Source organism: Salvia splendens, chromosome 6, assembly GCF_004379255.2.
Source record: "Salvia splendens isolate huo1 chromosome 6, SspV2, whole genome shotgun sequence".
Lineage (NCBI taxonomy): Eukaryota > Viridiplantae > Streptophyta > Magnoliopsida > Lamiales > Lamiaceae > Salvia > Salvia splendens.
In genome coordinates, this window is record NC_056037.1 from 655,449 (window position 1) to 676,975 (window position 21,527).

The 21,527-nt window shown below is 35.9% G+C and overlaps 3 protein-coding genes across 3 annotated transcripts; all 3 read right to left on the reverse strand.

Moving 5' to 3' along the window:
* Positions 1-2,827: 2,827 nt before the first annotated feature.
* LOC121807851 (receptor-like protein EIX1) lies at positions 2,828-5,821 on the reverse strand. Its single transcript, XM_042208192.1, has one exon. The coding sequence runs from the start codon at positions 5,819-5,821 to the stop codon at positions 2,828-2,830; it is 2,994 nt and encodes a 997-aa protein (XP_042064126.1).
* A 3,153-nt stretch (positions 5,822-8,974) lies between these two features.
* On the reverse strand, positions 8,975-11,968 carry LOC121807853 (receptor-like protein EIX1). The gene has a single exon (XM_042208193.1). It carries the CDS (start codon positions 11,966-11,968, stop codon positions 8,975-8,977), a length of 2,994 nt encoding a protein of 997 aa, XP_042064127.1.
* A 4,704-nt stretch (positions 11,969-16,672) lies between these two features.
* On the reverse strand, positions 16,673-19,492 carry LOC121807854 (receptor-like protein EIX2). Its single transcript, XM_042208195.1, has 2 exons — positions 18,352-19,492; positions 16,673-18,003 (listed from the first exon to the last, which is right to left on the reverse strand). The coding sequence occupies exons 1-2, from the start codon at positions 19,490-19,492 to the stop codon at positions 16,673-16,675; spliced, it is 2,472 nt and encodes an 823-aa protein (XP_042064129.1).
* Between the last annotated feature and the right edge of the window lie 2,035 nt (positions 19,493-21,527).

Sequence of the window (21,527 nt, forward strand, 5' to 3'; positions counted from 1 at the left end):
TAGAACTAAATTTGTTAAATAGTAAAAAAAATTATTATTGTTGTTGTAAGAGTAAAAAAACAATTTCAATTATCTTAATTATGGAATAGAAAAATAATTGCTCCATTTTAGTGATTCAGAACATAATTATAAGATTGTGTACGTATGTTTAGTGATTCATCCATATTAGTCACCATTTCGATTTTATAAACACTTATCACTCTAATTTGATGTTGGGTATATATCACTATCTATATCTTCAAATAATCATAATATCAATTTTTTAGACATAATTCAATATGTGGGATACCACTGGGAGTTATGGGTTGGTATCAAATGGAGTATTATTGAAGTGTGACAAGATAAATGTGGGCCCTCTTAACTAATGCTCAAAAGTTATATTTAATGGCATGTAGTGTTGACAAGAAAAGTGGGGTTCTCAACCACTTAAATCTATCATCTGATAAAAAAAAATTAAAAATGATAGGCCACCAATTTCCTTTCATGTCTCATTTTCTTGAATCTTGACTTTGAAATTTTCTAATTTGTAACATATCAACCTAACATAATAATAATAATTCTACATATAATTGAGCTGCAATGTCCAATTTGGAAACGTAGAAGTGTAGTGTAGGGAATATTTTGGTTAAGTAGGCCTCATTATTTTGGTAGTAAATATGAGTCATGAGTAAATGTGTGTTGTTTGTGGCCCATTTAATTCTTGTGCTATTTTATTTAATAACAATGCAATTCCATTTATGTACTGTATATTTTTCACATTATGTTGGTGTAGAATTCTTACGTTATGCAAGAATTTCAATTTGGAGTTGTGAGTCGTGGGATAAATATTTATATTACACAAAATATATTCAAAGTGTAGGAGACCACTAGTATTCGCAATAGTATAACATAACTTTAATTAAATATTTCACTTGTCGTTCCTAAATCTAAAATAGTAGGAGTAATATTTTTCAACATATAATTGTGCTACATTAATGTATCATTTGGATGCATAGAGACGTGTAGGGAATATTTTGGTGGGTAGGACTCCTTATTTTGGTAGAAAATATGCGTCATGAGTTAATGTTGTGTTGTTTGTGGCCATTTGAATCTTGTGCAATTTAATTTTAGGTCTCTTTCAATTGCTATGACTTATTATATATACTAATATTTATATATTTAGTTGGAAAAAGTGACTATCTATAATTTATAATCATATGATTATCTTTAGAATTGAGTTGTAAGATTTAATCACATGAACCAAATATAATGCGTATTCAATCATGAATAGTATAATCTTTCATACTAAACGAGTCCTTAGTGTATGTTAGATCTATCAATAAGGCCTAACTCAAATAGCAAAGATGATATAAGACTATTCTTGCTTTCATAATAGGTAGACTGGATATCTATTGCTGTTCTATAAATAAATCTATAGGATTTTCGGGTTCGAATACCTGATTTTCTGTACTATTTACTTTAAATTGTAGCAAATGACAATCCTAAAATCTTACTTCACGGCTTTTAATATCTGTAATTTACATCATTAATGAATTGTTTTATGTACTATGCAGGCGTGCATAATATTTGTAAACTACTAGTACATTATTATTTAAAAAAAACTGAAATGACTATATTTATATCTTTATTAAGCAGTTTAATGTTGAAAATGGCTCAACTTTAAATCTCTAACTCTTACAGATTCTATTAAAAAAAAACTCTTACAGATTCTATTGAATTGTGTGTTACATGAGAAGCCTTTTGGGCCGGTCGGCCCAATCTCTGCATGCGAGTAAGCCCAATGGGCTTGGCCTTTTCACTGAAAATACCGATGCATAACCCAAACATAGCAGCACACAAAACCACTCCAGCTTTCTCATTAAATAATAGTAGAAGACATTTATAGGCCCAAATACAACGAGATTAGAAAATATTGAGCTAAGGTAGAAAAACATTTTATTTTAGCCCACATAAGGATGCAAAAATTAGTTTCAGTGGTGAGATAATTGAACTATCACAAAATGTTGCAGTACAAATAGGAGAGAGTCGTTTATTAAAGCTGCGATTTATGTAGTAAATCAATTTGGCTATATATAATGAACTGATTTGAATTAAATATTGCTATACCTAGAGGAATATAGAGGTTTGGAATATTCTTAAATTAATATTTAGGCCATATTCCATATATAGAGTTGGATATTGTTTCCAAAATGGAGTATGAATCGAATAATAAACAAATTAACAAAGATTGTCTTCTTCTTTTAACGTTATTTTCATCAAAATCATAAAAAAACAAATTATATCATCTGTATATTTTATACCAAAATTCATAAAGAAGGACCTAGAATAATATTATATCATAATTAAAACCCCTCATAATTTATAATTTGTAAATTTTCTACCAAAATTATTAACTACGGAGAGTTGACGTGAGTGAGGTTATGATAGTTTTACCTTGTTGAGAGAAAAAGAAAACAACATTGTTAATTCTATGTGTGTGTTGTGAGGCTTATCATCTTCTGTAGCAAATCCAGAATCTGCAAGCGGTGAAGAATCAATGAGCCGTTTCAGGTTTGACTGTTTATGTGCATTGTAATTATCAAGAAATTGATTTAGGAATGCTTTGTTTTCTGCCAATCGATTTCGTAAGTTAATGTTATGGACAGTTCCTGTATGTTAAAATGCCCCAACCACTTTGCTCAAATTTTTTGATCAACAACTTAGCTATTATACATCATACCTTTGGAAAGTTGATTTAAGGTTACAATAGCTGTAGCTAAACTGGGAGAAAAGGAAAACAACATTACACTATAGAATTTGAGAGAAGAGGCATAATCCATTGCTAATCCTATGTAGATGTTGTGAGTCTTATCCACATCCTCTCTAGAAACCCAAAATATGCATCTCTCCATGTCTTCTTCAACACTAATGTTGTGCACACCACTGAAAATCCCAATGCATAACTCAAAGAAAACACCACATAAAACCACTCAATCTCTGCAGCTTTCTCATTCATCTCTTTAACTCCCCCTTCACTGCAGTTGCTTGTCAATGGCAGGCCGCAGAGATGGTTACCGAAAAAGCTTGATACATTGAAGCTCTGAAGCTGCGTGCCGTCTGGAATCCTTCCTGTTAAGTTGTTGTAAGACAAGTCGAGATAACTCAATCCAGATATGAATGCAAGGCTGCTGGGAATTCGACCCCACAGGGAGTTTCTTGATAGATCAAGGGATTCCAACTGCTTCATTTCTCCAATATTCTCGGGGATCAAACCTGTAAGCTGATTCCCTGACAAGTTTAAGGATCCTAACTCCGACAAACTTGTTAACTCATCTGGGATTTCTCCGGACAGATTGTTCGTCGAAAGGTCAATGCTGGTAACCAAGGGAAGAATGCTGTCAAACTCCAGTTTACCGCCTTTTTTCACTATCAGTGCGTTCTCTGTGAACCCTCCTGCGTTGAACATGGAGTAAGAGTACCATGATTTCTCATTTCCATACTGTCTGAATAAATCTAACAAACTCCTCTTCATAACCATTGCAGTGAAATTATGAATACACCTTGGTATTATGCCCGAGAGTTCATTGTTGGAGAGATCCAATATCTGGAGATAGCTCAGCTGGCAAATCTTTGAAGGAATCTCACCGCTCATGTTGTTTGAGCGTAGTATCAGAATCCTCAACTCGACTAGGCTAGTTCCTACCCACGCCGGTATGCTTCCTTCAAGATTGTTATCTGCAAGCCCCATCTTCACCAGCTTAATGCAGTTGTGCATTGCAAAAGGTATCTCCCCGGAGAATCTATTGCTTTGAAGATTCAAAGATTCTAGATTAGCAAGAAATCCAATAGAAGGTGGAATTCTTCCATACATTTGGTTATTGCCTAGGCTTAGATATCTCAAAGAAGGCCATTTCTTCCAACAGTCTGGCAATTCCCCACTCAATAGATTCTCTCCCAGATGAAGAATCTCCAACGAATATGTTGGATATGCCTCATCACATAGAACGTGAGATATGCCTCCAGAGAATGAATTATTGGACAAATCAAGTTCCTTCAAAGCATCTCCTACTCGAGGCAATGGGCCTTCGAGTTTGTTAGAACTCAAGTATATAAACTGAGCAGCGCCACGGACATCTGGGATCTCTCCATGAAGCTGGTTATGGGAGAGATTCAAGACCCGAGTATTCCAGAACCAACTTGGAACACTACCTGAGATTCCAGTATCAGAAAGATCTAGAAAGTATGAGAGATTCTTCTGCGTCTCAAGCCATGAAGGAATCTTGGAGCCGGAGCCTAAGCTCCATGATCCTAGTCCAAGAGCAATAAGTTGGAAGGGGGGAATCCAACTTTGGCTTACATTCAAACTCAACTGATTGTAAGAAGCTGAGAAAACCTGGAGTTTAGTGAGATTTGCGAAGAGAATTTCAGTCACTACTCCTTCCAGCTTGTTATCAAAGATATAAAATCTTTCAAGATTAAAAAGTTGGCCCAAACTATGAGGAAGGTTTTGTGTTAGTTTGTTACCACTTAATGTCAAAACTTTCAAAGATGACAACTTTCCCATGCTGGCTGGAATTGGACCAGTTAGTAAATTCTTATTGAAATTAAGATATTCCAGACTCTTAAACTCTCCTATTTGATCTATCAGCTGACCAGAGATTTGATTTAACTGAAAATCTAGGACTTCCAATGTTTCCAAGAAGCACTCTGACATATCTCCAAATAAATCAAATATATTTCCTTGGAAATTATTGTTAGATAAGGACAACCTTCTTGTTTTGCACAGGTTAGTAAATCCTGCTGGAACTGCACCTGTTAGGAAGTTGAAATCCAAAACAACAAACTCCAAATCTATACAAGAATAGAGCCAGCTTGGAACTGTGGAGTTCAAAAAATTGAAAGAGAGATCAATATACTTCAGTTTGGTGGCATTACTGTTAGCTGGAATTGGACCTATGAAAGAGTTGTTCCTTAGATCAAGAAAATGAAGATTGGGAAGCCCAAATATCCATTTTGGGACCTCAGTGGAATGGAAGTTGTTAGAAGAGAGATCAAGAAGAGTTAAGGAAGTGATGTTGAGATAACTCAGAGGAGATATGTAACTTAGGCTGCAATTTTGAAAACGAAGCTGTTGCAAAGAAGGGAGTGTGTTGATCACCTGCACCCAATCTGTAGCTCTGCTGAGGTTCACAAAGTTCATATTGAGATTCTCAAGTCCTGAAAGCCGCGTTAACCATTCAAGATTATCAACTTGTAGCAGGTTTGGAAATCTTACATGAGCAGCAAATTCCATGTCTGGATAACCAGCCCAAGTTTTGCTGTGATAGTAGTTGTTGTGACCAGTAGGCACGATGTTTGGAAAGCCGGCCATATCTAGAGTGCGTAGATATGAAAGGTTCCCGATGGTATGCGGAATCACTCCATGAAATCCAGCAAAAGAGAGGTTGAAAAGCTCTAGATTTGTGAATGATCCGAAGAAGGAAGGGATTGTTTGTTTGAAGTTGTTGAGACTCAAGTCAAGATGAGTCAAGTGTTTGAGATTGAGCAAAGATGAATTGATTTGGCCTCTCAAACTCAAACCGCGGAGATGGAGTTGGTGAACATGGCCAGTTGAGTTGTTGCAAACTACACCATTCCATTTGCAACAGTTGACATCATTACCATCATCCCATGAAGAGAGTTGATGGTATGGATCTTGCAAGGACTGCTTTAAACTTAGGAGTGACTGTTTTTCAATTTGTGGGCAGAAAATCGAGTTGCATTTGCATAGTTTGAAACAAGTAATAGGGAAGAAAATAAGGAAGAAAGATAGAGTTGCAATGCTTGGATTTGAGCTGTCCATCTTTGTTAGTGTTATTGCAAGGATTATTAGGAAGATATATGTATTTATATATATATCTGTAGACATTGTGCTTATTTGACTTTTCTATTTCTTTGCTATAATAATGCCGATAATTTAAATGCTAGGAGAATTTATTTATTAGCTATTGTAGTATATTAGTTCATTCATCTTGAAACTATGGATTTAAAATGTTTGTGCATGTATAATTCTTATTAACCACATTTCTAGGTTCTACTGTGTGGATTGTTGAAGAACATTGACTTGTAAGTTTTTTATAAAATTTGGCACTCTGTAGTTTAAAATAAATAATTGCATTTTAAATTGAAAATATGGATTCTGCGGCAAACTAGACTCATTTTAAAGTGTTTCAAAATTTCAATAATATTCAACCTTTTGCTTTGTAGCAAATTCTTCTATTCAATTTTTTCCACAAATTTGTGAGAAATGGTCAATCTTTTCCAAAAGTGATCGTTAGTTGGAAAATTATAATTCCAAAATAACGTGTGTGGTTTGAAGTTTTTTTGCTATTTATATCTCTAAAATCAAAATAAGCAAATAATATGACGACTTATGAATTTTCGGAGTATTAAATCATATTTTTTATATCTGATTTGTTTTGTACGATGATATATCATGCTTTTTAACTCTCAAGATAGAGAAATAATATGATTGAAGTATGTTTACTTCTTATTAAATTGATAAGTAAAAAAAATTGGTGGTGGGGGGTGATTTCACAACTGCTGCAAACTAGACTCATTTTAAAGTGTTTCAAAATTTCAATAATATTCAACCTTTTGCTTTGTAGCAAATTCTTCCATTCAATTTTTTCCACAAATTTGTGAGAAATGGTCAATCTTTTCCAAAAGTGATCGTTAGTTGGAAAATTATAATTCCAAACTAACGTGTGTGGTTTGAAGTTTTTTTGCTATTTATATCTCTAAAATCAAAATAAGCAAATAATATGACGACTTAAGAAAATAAAAAATTAACGGTAACATTATCGTTTGAATTTTTTTTTATTAAAATTTGATTTTTTTTTTAAAAAAATGAATTATTGCGTCATCCGTGACGACGCCCACTCGCGGGCCAGCGAGTGGGCATCACGCATGCATCGGGGGCGCGCCACGTCGCCCGGGCGCGTGACGGGCCGGCGCGTCCCTTGTCTCGCGGATGCGGGCTACGGGACGGGCTGGGGACGGGCTACGGGACGGGACGAGGGTTGCAACGCGTCCCGCGGCGGAACCGTCCCTCCGGGACGGAATGCGAGCCGCGCGCGGGACGCGTAGTGGATGCTCTAAAGTCAAGTTGACTTAAAAGATACAGACAGCCACGACCTAGACTTGGACTTTTCTAAGAACTTTATTTTCAATGTGAATCGTATCTTAAAAATCATTTAGATGATTCGTACATGTATCTAGATACTCTATTTCCATCCACTTTCAAAATAGTAGACGCCCAACATTGGTATGATATACATATCCAAATGAAAAAAGAAACTACTGGTTATATGGTTTAAGGTAGTATAATTAGGGCCTAGTATAATTAATGTTAGCTTAACAATAGAATGGTTAATGTATACAACTGAATATCTCATGTCTTAGTTCATTATGGCATGATCTTCTTCAAAATTAGTGTTAGCAATTACTACAAATAATTAAATCGTGCTACCTCTTCCACTAACAGGGACGAAGTTGAATGTCAAACTTGATAAATTGTGAGCGAAAAAATTGATTGAAATATTGTTAATTGATGAAGATATATAAATAGAAAAGGAAAAGGGAAAACGTGAGAGATATAGGAAATACGGTCAGGGTCATATTTAAGAAAAATGATAAGTAATTAATTTTATAGACAGATTGAAATGTTATTAACAAACTATTGGACGGAGGTAATCTTCATAACAAAATTAGGGCAAAGAACTTTTGAACCCACAGCATAACTATTATAGAACATACACTATGACCTGTTTACTTTGAAGTTATGTAAAAGAAAAGAATTTTTACATGAATTTTACACGTGTTTATTTTATAATTTATAAATTTTTATGGGCCTCGAACCGACTTTAGGCCCATACCTTTTTTATACAATATTTAAACTACAAATCAAATAACATATCAAAAAATTATATGTAGTCTTAAAATAGTTATAAAACCTAACCCGATTTTGACTTATTACATCTATCATCCAAACTAAAGTAAAGGATAAAAGGATAATAGAAAAACCAACAATAAAATGAACAATCATTAATCACTATGTACATAATACTCCTAATTTATATCGTCGTAAAGACAAAACTAAATCACTATATCAATGTTAGACCTTAGAGTTTAATGTTGGAAATGACTAACTTAAAATCTCAATTTTTACTTATTCTATTGAATTGGGCCTTACGTTAGAGCTCTTATGGGCCGCTTGGCCCAATATCTGCACTTCAAGAAAATTAAATAAGGAATGTTAGATTTAGAATTAATGAGTATAACAAAAGCCCAATTTTTCGCCGTGAGTTAAATTGTGGACTGCTTTCTTTTATGATTTATATTATTAATTTTATACATAATCCCCATTTTATTCATTATAAGTTCCCAGTTATGAGCATAATTAAGGCCTGTTATTTCGTAATCAGTTAAAATTATGGACAGTTCCTGTTTGATAAAATGCCCCAAACAAACTTTTGCGCGCTTTTCTTCCTTGAGAGTAAGTTAGTTATTTGCTCAGAATTATCAACAATAAATATGGGAAGTTGATGTAAGGTTATGGTAGTTTTAGCAAAAATGGGAGAAAAAGAAAACAGCATCCATGGAATTTGAGAGTGCTTACATTGTTAATCGGTGAAGAAGCATCGTTGCAGGTTTGTATTCTGCCAATTTCTTTCCACGTAAGTTCAAAGTGAATAAGGAATGTTTTGAATTCTGCCAATTTCTGTCGTCGTAAATTCAAATTATGGACAGTTCCTGTTTGATAAAATGTCAAACCAAACTTTTAGTCTGTTCTTTAACCTCTTTGCTCAAAATTTGTGACCAACAACTTCAATATTATAAATCATACGTATGGAAAGTTGATTTAAGGTTACAATAGGTTTAGCTAAACTGGGAGAAAAAGAAAACAACATTACACTACAGAATTAGAGAGTAGAGGCATAATACATTGTTAATCCTATGTAGATGTTGTGAATCTTATCCACATCCTCTCTATCAACCCAAAATATGCAACTCTCCACGTCTTCTTCAACACTAATGCTGTGCAAACCATTGAAAATCCCAGTGCATAACCCAAAGATAGCAGCACATAAAACCACTCAACCTCTGCACCGTTCTCAGTCATCTCTTTAGTTCCTCCTTCACTGCAGTTGCTTGTCAATGGCAGGCCGCAGAGATGGTTACCAACGAAGCTTGAAGCATTGAAGCTCTGGAGCTGCGTGCCGTCTGGAATCCTTCCTGTTAAGTTGTTGTAAGACAAGTCGAGATAACCCAAACTAGATATGGATGCAAGGCTGCTGGGAATTCGACCCCAAAGGGAGTTTCTTGATAGATCAAGAGATTCCAATTGCTTCATTTCTCCAATATTCTCGGGGATCAAGCCGGTCAGCTGATTCCCCGACAAGTTTAAGGATCCCAGCTCCGACAAACTTGTTAACTCATTTGGAATTTCTCCGGACAGACTGTTCATTGAAAGGTCGATGCTGGTAACCAAGGGAAGGATGTTGTCGAACTCCAGTTTACTGCCTTTTTTCACTATCAGTGCGCTCTCTCTGAACCCTCCTGGACTGTAAAGGGAGTAAGAGTACCATGATTTCTCATTTCCATACAGTTTGAATAGATCTGACATTTTCCTCTTCATTACCATTGCAGTGAAATTTCTAATACACCTCGGTATTATGCCTGAAAGTTCGTTGTTGGCGATATCCAATATCTGGAGATAGCTCAGCTGGCAAATCTCTGAAGATATCTCATCACTCATGTTGTTTGAGCGAAGTATGAGGATCCTCAACTCGACTAGGCTTGTTCCTATCCACGCTGGTATGTTCCCTTCAAGATTGTTATCTGCAAGCCCCATCTTCACCAGCTTAATGCAGTTATGCATTGCAAAAGGTATCTTCCCGGAGAATCTATTATTTTCAAGATTCAAAGATTGTAGATTAGCAAGAAATCCAATAGAAGGTGGAATGCTTCCATACATTTGGTTATTTCCTAGGCTCAAATATCTTAAAGAAGGCCATTTGTTCCAACAATCTGGCAGTTCCCCACTTAATTGATTCTCTCCCAGATGAAGAATCTCCAACGAATATGTTGGATATGTCTCATCACATAGAAAGTGAGCTATGCCTCCAGAGAATGAATTATTGGACAAATCAAGCTCCTTCAAACCATCTCCAACTCGAGGCAATGGGCCTTCGAGATTGTTAAAACTCAAGTATATGAACTGATTAGCGCCACGGAAATCTGGGATCTCTCCATGAAGATGGTTATGGGAGAGATTCAAAATCTGAGTATCCCAAAACCAGCTTGGAATACTACCTGTGATTCCAGTACCAGCCAGATTAAGATAGTATGAAAGATTTTTCTGTGTCTCGAGCCATGAAGGAATCTTGGAGCTGGAGCCTAAGCTCCATGATTCTAGTCCAAGAACAACAAGTTGGAACGGGGGAATCCAACTTTGGCTTACATTCAAACTCAACTGATTGTGAGAAGCTGAGAAAATCTTGAGTTTAGTGAGATTTGCGAAGAGAGTTTCAGTCACTACTCCTTCCAGTTTGTTATCAAAGATAAAAATTCTTTCAAGATTAAAAAGTTCGCCCAAACTATGCGGAAGGTTTTGAGTTAGTTTGTTACCACCTAAGCCCAAAACTTTCAAAGATGACAACTTTCCTATGCTGGCTGGAATTGGACCAGTTAGTAAATTCTTGTTGAGATTAAGATATTCAAGACTCTTAAACTCTCCTATTTGATCTATCAGCTGACCAGAGATTTGATTTAATTGAAAATCTAGAACTTCCAATGCTTCCAAGAAGCACTCCGACATATTTCCAAATAAATCAGACACATTTCCTTGGAAATTATTGTTGGATAAGGACAACCTTCTTGTTTTGCACAGGTTAGTAAATCCTGCTGGAACTGCACCTGTTAGGAAGTTGAAATCCAAAACAACAAACTCCAAATCTATACAAGAATAGAGCCAAACAGGAACTGTGGAGTTTAAAAAATTGAAAGAGAGATCAATATACTTCAGTTTGGTGGCATTACTGTTAGCTTGAATTGGACCTATGAAAGAGTTGTTCCTTAGATCAAGAAAATGAAGATTGTGAAGCCCAAATATCCATTTTGGGACCTCAGTGGAATGGAAGTTGTTAGAAGAGAGATCAAGAAGAGTTAAGGAAGTGATGTTGAGATAACTCAGAGGAGATATGTAACTTAGGCTGCAATTTTGAAAACGAAGCTGTTGCAAAGAAGGGAGTGTGTTGATCACCTGCACCCAATCTGTAGCTCTGCTGAGGTTCACAAAGTTCATATTGAGATTCTCAAGTCCTGAAAGCCGCGTTAACCATTCAAGATTATCAACTTGTAGCAGGTTTGGAAAGCTTACATGAGCAGCAAATTCCATGTCTGGATAGCCAGCCAAATTTCTGCTGTGATAGTAGTTTTTGTGACCAGCAGGTATAATGTTTGGAAAACCGGCCATATCTAGAGTGCGTAGATATGAAAGGTTTCCGATGTTATGGGGAATCACTCCATGAAATCCAGCAAAAGAGAGGTTAAAAAGCTCGAGATTTGTGAATGATCCGAAGAAGGAAGGGATTGTTTGTTTGAAGTTGTTGAGACTCAAGTCAAGATGAGACAAGTGTTTGAGATTGAGCAAAGATGAATTGATTTGGCCTCTCAAACTCAAACCGCGGAGATGGAGCTGGTGAACATGTCCAGTTGAGTTGTTGCAGACTACACCATTCCATTTGCAACAGTTGACATCATTATCTTCATTCCATGAAGAGAGTTGATTGTAGGGATCTTGCAAGGAGTGCTTGAAACTTAGGAGTGACTGTTTTTCGATTTGCGGGCAGAATATAGAGTTGCTTTTGCATAGTTTGAAACAAATACTAGGGATGAAAACAAATAAGAAAGATAGAGTTGCAATGCTTGGATTTGAGCTGCTCATCTTTGTTAGTGTTATGGCAATGATGATTAGGAAGATATATATACGATTAAAATTTCAATAAATTTGTCATATAATTACTATTTACAGCAGTTGATTTTTAGATATCTAGAATTCAAGATATAATAACAAAAGGTACAAAGTCATAACAAATTTCATACCTAATGAATTGGACCATAACTTGATTTGAGTTGCCCATCTTTGTTTGTGTTATGGCAATGATGGTTAGGAAGATATATATATACGATTAAAATTTCAATAAATTTGTCATATAATTACTATTTATAGCAGTTGATTTTTAGATGATCTAGAATTCAAGATATAACAACAAAAGGTACAAAGTCATAACAAATTTCGTACATAATGTATTGGACCCAAAAGTTTTTTTTAGACAAATATAAATGATCAATTTTAGACTTTAGTCTTGTATGAATTTATACCTAAAATTAAATGTACCTTTAGAACAAAAAGAATGAAATGGTCGATATTTAATTATTATAGCAATGATAATAAAAAAAATACGGTTTTACTTTAATTGTGACTACAACTACGGTGGAAAATCACGTCTTGTCTCATCCCAGCGAGACGAGTTGGGGGAACGTGTTGCGAGCGGCCCTCTCGGCGGGCTTCCATGATGGGGGTGAGGGAGGGGGGTTGTTTCACCCCTCCCCCAACGTGGCGTCTCCCTATTTGCTTGTGAAACCCACTCGTCCATGCAAGTGGGCTTCATAATATAGTTGTTACATCTTGATATTTTATAATAAAATAAACAATATATATAATTATTAAATTATCACACTTTTTCCAAATATAATTGTTATTCTACCATTTTTTCTTTTTTTTTATTTATTCTATTTTTTATCCCCCAATTCATTTTATAATCATTTAGAATATCTTACTCATCACATATTTTTTCACAAAAAAAAAACTCTCACTCAATTGATTATCGGCTGAAAGTCGTACATCGGACACTACCCACTTCATGCCAAAACAATTGGAGTCGAATAGTCGTCTTATTCAGACTCTCGAGTGTGATATGAGCTTCCATATGCCACCACCGCCATAGTAATTTGTCTTATGTAATTCTATGATTTTTTTATTACATACTTAATTTTTAATTTTTAGGAATTATAATGATTTTAGTTTTTTCAATTAAAATTTTTAAATGAAATATTTTTAATTAATTATTTTTTTAAATTAAAAAAAATAATATAATGGAACCCATGAATAACTAATAAAATTGGAATGGTAGAATGTGGGTATTATAGAGCTCATAAATAATAAAGGGAATTGATGGATTAAGAAAATGGTTATAGATGCCCTAATAAAAAGAGAGCCACGACTTAAGACTTAGACTTTTCAAATAAAGAAATTTATGGTTGAAATATAACTGCGACTATAATTTTTCGATGCCACACTAATAAGTCAGGTTGCCTTAAAAATTACTCCAAAAAGACAGCCAAGAGTTGGACTTGGGACTTGGACTTTGCATAGAATTTCATTTTCAATTTGACATGTGTCCTAATATTAAATGATCTAATGTAGATAAGTAGTGACAGTAAACAACAACGATAATATTAAGGCTTACTCACAGTATTAATTTTGAATTTTATAGCGGAAAAAATTACAAATTGAAAAGAAATCGATAATTTCAAGTTCTATCAAATGATTGTTCCGTTTACCACTTTGGTAATCAGTAATCTGAATATCCATAACAGTTCGATAAATCGTTTAATAAGAACTTCGGGTTGAGTACCTGATTTTTTTTACTGCTTATATAAATTGTACCAATTGACAATCATCGAATCTTATTTCATTGCTTTTAAAACCAATAATTTACATCATTAATCACTATGCTCATAAGAGCATCCCCTTCAAGAGCATCGATATGGGTCCATCCCCACGTTTATTAATTTTTTACTCCCTACTATTTCCTAAGAACAAAACACTTTCATCCATGCTCTTCCACAAATACATGCTCAAGGGTCCTATCATTCTATTATTTAATTTAAATAAAATCATTTCTACAATATTAAAATACATTAAAAATATCCAAAATACTATTAATAATTACTAAAAAATTAAAAATTATATAATTAAAAGCTTAAAAATTAAAATTTTCATAATAAAGTATAAAAAATAAAAATTACATAATTTAAATCATAAAAATTAAAAATTACATAATTAAATTCATAAAAATTAAAAAACTCACTACTCGTTGCCGAATTTCGCCCAAATATGTTTGATTAAGGCATCTTGTAGCTCATTGTGGGTTTTGGTATCGCTATTGTGTGTCTTGTTTGGATCCTCTCGCGCACCGTCGTATGCATACCTTGGCGTGGGGGAGACCTTGCGGTTGAGCTTCCGGCTTCATCCTCTTCGTTAAAGTTAGCAGTCATCGGTCATTCGTCAGCTATAATCATGTTGTGCAAGATAATATGATGACGGAAATATTTGTAACGTACCACAGCCGAGACGGGGCCCTCACAATGTTGAATCGGTCTTGAAGGACCCCAAAAACTCTTTGGACGTCTTTCCGAGCAGCCTCTTGACGCTGTGCATAAAGAACCCGTCTCGGGTCTTGCGGATTGTTGAGCGTCTTCATGAAAGTCGACCACCTTGGGTAGATACCATCGACGAAATAGTAACCCATGTGGTATGGATTTTCGTTGACGGTGAAGTCGATCACCGGTAATACACCATTCAAAACATCATTGAAGAGTGGTGAAGAATAGAGCACATTCAAGTCGTTGTTGGATCCGGCAACACCGAAATATGCATGTCAAATCCATAGGCGGTGGTCGGCGACTGCTTCAAGGATAAGGGTTGGGCCGCCGCCTTTGTGGCCGCTTAAGTGTTGCCTCCTCCAAGCGTTCGGGCAATTCTTCCACTTCCAATGCATGCAGTCAATGCTGCCAAGCATACCGGGAAATCCGTGGACTGTTTCGTGAAGATGAAGCAACTGTTGACAATCTTCGATGGTAGGTGCCTGAAGGAATTCCTCACTGAAAGCAGAACGAACGTTGTCGCAAAAATTTTTGAGGCATTCGATTCCAGTTGACTCAGCCACATGCAAATACTCATCGAAGAGGTCAGCCGTTTGCCCAGTAGCAAGTTGTCGGAGGGCACAAGTACACTTCTGCAACGCCGAGAGACTTTGCCGACCGGTTGCGTCTCTACGTGATTGAAAGTATTCAACACGGCGGACAATGTGTTGACAATACGCATAAACAACCGTTTTGACATGCGAAAACGGCACCGGAAGTAATCTTCCGGAAACCGCGGCTCGTAGGAAAAATAGTCGACGACGAGCCTTTCTTGGGCTCCCTCCCGGTCACGAGGGATGTAGAGGCGATTTGATCTAGTTGGTCGAGGAGGAGGGGCGGGGGCAGCGGCGGCGACATAGGCATCATAGGCGGTACGATATTGTTCATAGTATTCTTGTTCTTCGCGCTCCGCTTCCGCAATGATATCGCTGATATCCATTTTTGCATTTAGAGAGGGTATGAGTGAGAGTGGAAGATGTAGATGAGTTGTATGAAAAAATATGAATGAGAGATAATTTGATGTGAAAATTGGATGATGAATGTGTGTATTTATAGATGATTTTGGAATCAAAATATATAAATAAATAAAAAATTCAAAAAAGCAGTAATAAAACGACTATATTTTTGAGAATCCGAAAATATATATTTTTAATTTTTAATATTATTTTTAAAAAAATAGAAATTGCAACGGCTAAGCTGTTGGCGAATGAGAACGCGCCACGTCGCCCTGCTCAGCGACACAAACGTGCTCGATACATCGAGCAGCTCCGTGCCGTCGGCAAAAGTGCAGCAGTGGACAGCAGCGTGCCGCGCCGTCGGCACAGACGACGTCATTCCCCAAAAGCATAGTTAGGGATGCTCTAATACTCATAATTTATATGGTCGTAAAGGAAAATCTAAATTCACTATACAAATGTAAGTCATTTATAGAGTTCAATGTTGGAATAGACTAACTTGAAATCTCAATTTCTACTCTTGAGTGAGAAGTTTTGTGGGCCTCTCGGCCCAATATCTGCTTACGAATGAGCCCAATGGGCTTAACCTTATTTATGTCTTCTCGAGAAAATTAAATAAGGAATGTTAGATTTGGAAATAATTAAATAAAAGCCAATTTTTTGCCATCTGTTACATTTATGACAGTTTGGGTTTGATAAAATGCCCCAAACAGATTTTTCTCTCATATTTCTGGAGAGTAAATTCTTTGTTCAGAATTTGCTCTCAATAACTTGACTATGGAAAGTTGATACATGATTATGATAGTTTTAGCTAAATTGAGAGAAAAAGGAAACAGCATTGTTAATTTTATGTATACGTTGTGAGGCTTACCTACATCCGCTCTACCAAACCAAAAATCTTCAAGTGGTGAAGAAGCAATGCGTCGTTTCAGGTTAGACTGTTTATGAGCTTAATAATCAATAAATTGAATTAGGAATGCTTTGTTTTCTGCCAATGGATTTCGTAAGTTAATGTTATGGACAGTTCCTGTATGTTAAAATGCCCCAACCACTTTGCTCAAATTTTTTGATCAACAACTTAGCTATTATACATCATACATATGGAAAGTTGATTTAAGGTTACAATAGTTTTAGCTAAACTGGGAGAAAAAGAAACAACATTACACTAAATAATTTGAGAGTAGAGGCATAATGCATTGCTAATCCTATGTAGATGTTGTGAGGCTTATCCACATCCTCTCTAGCAACCCAAAACATGCATCTCTCCATGCCTTCTTCAACACTAAGGCTGTGCAAACCACTGAAAATCCCAATGCATAACCCAAAGATAGCAGCACATAAAACCACTCAACCTCTGTAGCTTTCTCATTCATCTCTTTAATTCCTCCTTCACTACAGTTGCTTGTTAATGGCAGGCCGCAGAGATGGTTACCGACAAAGCTTGAAGCATTGAAGCTCTGGAGCTGTGTGCCATCTGGAATACTTCCTGTTAAGTTGTTGTAAGACAAGTCGAGATAACCCAAACCAAATATGAATGCAAGGCTGCTGGGAATTCGACCCGACAGGGAGTTTCTTGATAGATCAAGAGATTCCAACTGCTTCATTTCTCCAATGTTCTCGGGGATCAAACCTGTTAGCTGATTGCTTGACAAGTTTAAGGATCCCAACTCTGACAAACTTGTTAACTCATTTGGGATTTCTCCGGACAGACTGTTCACTGAAAGGTCGAACTCCAGTTTACCGCCTTTTTTCACTATCAGTGCACTCTCTCTGAACCCTCCCGCGTTGAAAAAGGAGTAAGAGTACCATGATTTCTCAACTCCATACAGTTTGAATAGATCTGACAAACTCCTCTTTATAACCATTGCAGTGATATTATGAATACACCTTGGTATTCCGCTCGAGAGTTCATTGTTGGCGAGATCCAATATCTGGAGATAGCTCAACTGGCAAATCTCTGAAGAGATCTCACCACTCATGTTGTTTGAGCGCAGTATCAGAATCCTCAACTCGACTAGGCTTGTTCCTATCCACGCCGGTATGTTCCCTGCAAGATTGTTATCTGCAAGCCCCATCTTCACCAGCTTAATGCAGTTGTGCATTGCAAAAGGTATCTTCCCGGAGAATCGATTATTTTGAAGATTCAAAGATTCTAGATTAGCAAGAAATCCCATAGAAGTTGGAATGCTTCCATGCATTTGGTTATTGCCTAGGCTCAGATATCTCAAAGAAGGCCATTTGTTCCAACAATCTGGCAATTCCCCACTTAATAGATTTTCTCCCAGATGAAGAATCTCCAACGAATATGTTGGATATGTCTCATCACATAGAAAGTGGGCTATGCCTCCATAGAATGAATTATTGGACAGATCAAGCTCCTTCAAAGCGTCTCCAACTTGAGGCAATGGGCCTTCGAGTTTATTAGAACTCAAGTATATAAACTGGGCAGCGCCACGGAAATCTGGGATCTCTCCGTGAAGATGGTTATGGGAGAGATTCAAGACCCAAGTATTCCAGAACCAGCTTGGAACACTACCTGAGATTCCAGTACCAGCCAGATTAAGATAGTGCGAAAGATTCTTCTGTGTCTCAAGCCATGAAGGAATCTTGGAGCCGGAGCCTTAGCCCCATGATCCTAGTCCAAGAGAATTAAGTTGGAAGGGGGGGATCCAACTTTGGCTTACATTCAAACTCAACTGATTGGAAGAAGCATAGAGAACTTTGAGTTTAGTGAGATTTGCGAAGAGGGTTTCAGTCACTACTCCTAGCTTGTTATAAAAGACAGAAATCCATTCAAGATTACAAAGTTGGCCCAAACTATGAGGAAGGTTTTGTGTTAGTTTGTTATCACTTAATGCCAAAACTTTCAAAGATGATAACTTACCCATGCTGGCTGGAATTGGACCAGTTAGTAAATTCTTGTTGAGATTAAGATGTTCAAAACTCTTAAACTCTCCTAGTTGATCTATCAACTGACCTGAGATTTGATTAAACTTCAAATCTAGGACTTCCAATGTTTCCAAGAAGCACTCCGAAATATTTCCAAATAAATCAGATACATTTCCTTGGAAATTATTGTTGGATAAGGACAACCTTCTTGTTTTGCACAGGTTAGTAAATCCTGCTGGAACTGCACCGGTTAGGAAGCTGTAATCCAAGATAACAAACTCCAAATCTATACAAGAATAGAGCCAACTTGGTACGATGGAGTTCAAAAAATTGAAAGAGAGATCAATATACTTCAGTTTGGTGGCATTACTGTTAGCTGGAATTGGACCTATGAAAGAGTTGTTCCTTAGATCAAGAAAATGAAGATTGTGAAGCCCAAATATCCATTTTGGGACCTCAGTGGAATGGAAGTTGTTAGAAGAGAGATCAAGAAGAGTTAAGGAAGTGATGTTGAGATAACTCAGAGGAGATATGTAACTTAGGCTGCAATTTTGAAAACGAAGATGTTGCAAAGAAGGGAGTGTGTTGATCACCTGCACCCAATTTGTAGCTCTGCTGAGGTTCACAAAGTTCATATTGAGATTCTCGAGTCCAGAAAGCAGCGATAACCATTCAAGATTATCAACTTGTAGCAGGTTTGGAAAGCTTACATGAGCAGCAAATTCCATGTCTGGGTAACCACCGTAAGTTGTGGTGTGATAGTAGTTTTTGTGACCAGCAGGCACAATGTTTGGAAAGCCAGCCATATCTAGAGTGCGTAGATATGAAAGGTTCCCGATGGTATGGGGAATCACTCCATGAAATCCAGCAAAAGAGAGGTTGAAAAGCTCGAGCTTTGTGAATAATCCAAAGAAGGAAGGGATTGTTTGTTTGAAGTTGTTGAGAATCAAGTCAAGATGAGTCAAGTGTTTGAGATTGAGCAAAGATGAATTGATTTGGCCTCTCAAACTCAAACCGCGGAGATGGAGTTGGTGAACATGGCCAGTTGAGTTGTTGCAAACTACACCATTCCATTTGCAACAGTTGACATCATTATCATCATCCCATGTAGAGAGTTGATGGTATGGATCTTGCATGTATTGCTTGAAACTTAGGAGTGACTGTTTTTCAATTTGTGGGCAGAAAATAAAGTTGCATTTGCATAGTTTGAAACAAGTAATAAGGTAGAAAATAAGGAAGAAAGATAGAGTTGCAATGCTTGGATTTGAGCTGGCCATCTTTGTTGTGTTATTGCAAGGATGATTAGGAAGATATATAGAGACCATTGTGCTTATATGACCTTTCTATTTCCTTGCTATTATAATGCCAATAATTTTAATGCTAGTAGAATTAGAGGTTGTGAATAGTATTATTCATTAGCTATTGAGTCTGCCTCAACTCTATTGGCAAAAGAAAAAAACAAATGCTTCATTGTAATTAATCCCTTTACTTATCATGAATTGGTTTTATGTGGAAAACTCGTGAACTTCTAACATGATATTAGAGTAGGCCGTCCACCGAAATAAATAAAATGATTTTAACATGATATTAGAGTAGGCCGTCCACCGAAATAAATAAAATGATTTTCCTATATGAACAAGTTTGATGTCAGGTTGGTTCAAACTTCACCCCGATCAGAAAAAGTCTCACGGAATCGTGTGCTGCAATTGAGAGCTCATCAACCTAAACAAATTCACTCATCATTAAAATTGACACTCTAGCATTTTAAATTAAAAATATGGATTTTGTTGCAAATTAGGCTCATTTTTAAAGTGTTTCAATAATACCGCAAATTTGAACTTGAGACTAATCACGACAACTTTTTAAACCCATTGTCATGCTTTTTTAAAAGTCGTCATTAGTTGGAGAAATTTTACCTCCAAACTACTGTTTGTGGATTAAATTATGCTTACTTTTTTATCTCTCTAAAATCAAAATAAAGAAATAATATGATGATTTTTGAATTTTTTTTACACCATTTTTGAATTTATTATAAAGTGAGTCATATTTTGTTTAATCTGGTTCATTTTGAACGATGATTATTATACACTTTTTATCTCTAAATAGAAATATTGAAGTATGTTCACGATAAAATATAAATATCTAAATTTCTATCATGCCATATTGTGATTTTTAGCTCAAAATGACAGTACAAAAGTTTTTTAACCAAGTAAATTTAAACAATAATACAAATTCACAACACTTTTCCTTATACTCCCTCCGTCCCATAAAGATTGTCCCATTTTTCTATTTCCGTTCGTCCCACAAAATTTGTCTCATTTCATTTTTTACCATTTTTGGAAGTGGGCCACATATTCTACTAACTCATTCCTACTCACATTTTAATAAAAGTAGGACTCACATTCTACTAACTTTTTCAACTCACTTTTCATTACATTTCTTAAAATCTGTGACCGGTCAAAGTGAGACAATCATTATGGGACAGAGGGAGTATATAAAATCATACATTTTCCTTAAATATTAATTTATAACTAAATCCAACATGCACTCAAACAAAATAAATGAAATGGTACGTGGTTTGGACTAGTGGTAATGTGGTTAAAATCTGATGTCAAATATCTCAAATTCGAGTTCGAGTAGCCTTTAAATTTTGTATCATTTATAATAATAAAAAAATTCAATGACCGATATTTAACTTTTATACTTGATAGAATATATAATAGAAAAAATAGAGGGATGAATTTCACAACGGTGCACTACTCTCCCTGTCCCGAAAAAATAAGGACATTTGAGACGACATAAATTAATACTCCCTTCATCCACGAAAAATAGAACACTTTCATTTTCTGCACTCATTTTGGAAAAATGATAATAAATAGTTAAAGTGAAGAGAAAGTAAAGTACGAGAGAGAATAATGTAGAGAAATCTCTTATCTATATTATTCTCTCTCTTAATTTTCTTTCTCTCCACTTTAACTATTTATTATCATTTTTTCAAAACGAGGGCAGAAATGAAAGTGTCCTATTTTTCGTGGACAGAAGGATTACATAATTGGTAAGGTAAGAGAGATGAGGTGACCGGTAACTAAAAAAATGTTAGCAGATAGGGAGGCTCACATTATTATTAGTGTTTAATAGTGAACCCTAGTGGTATAAATTGTAAATAAATTA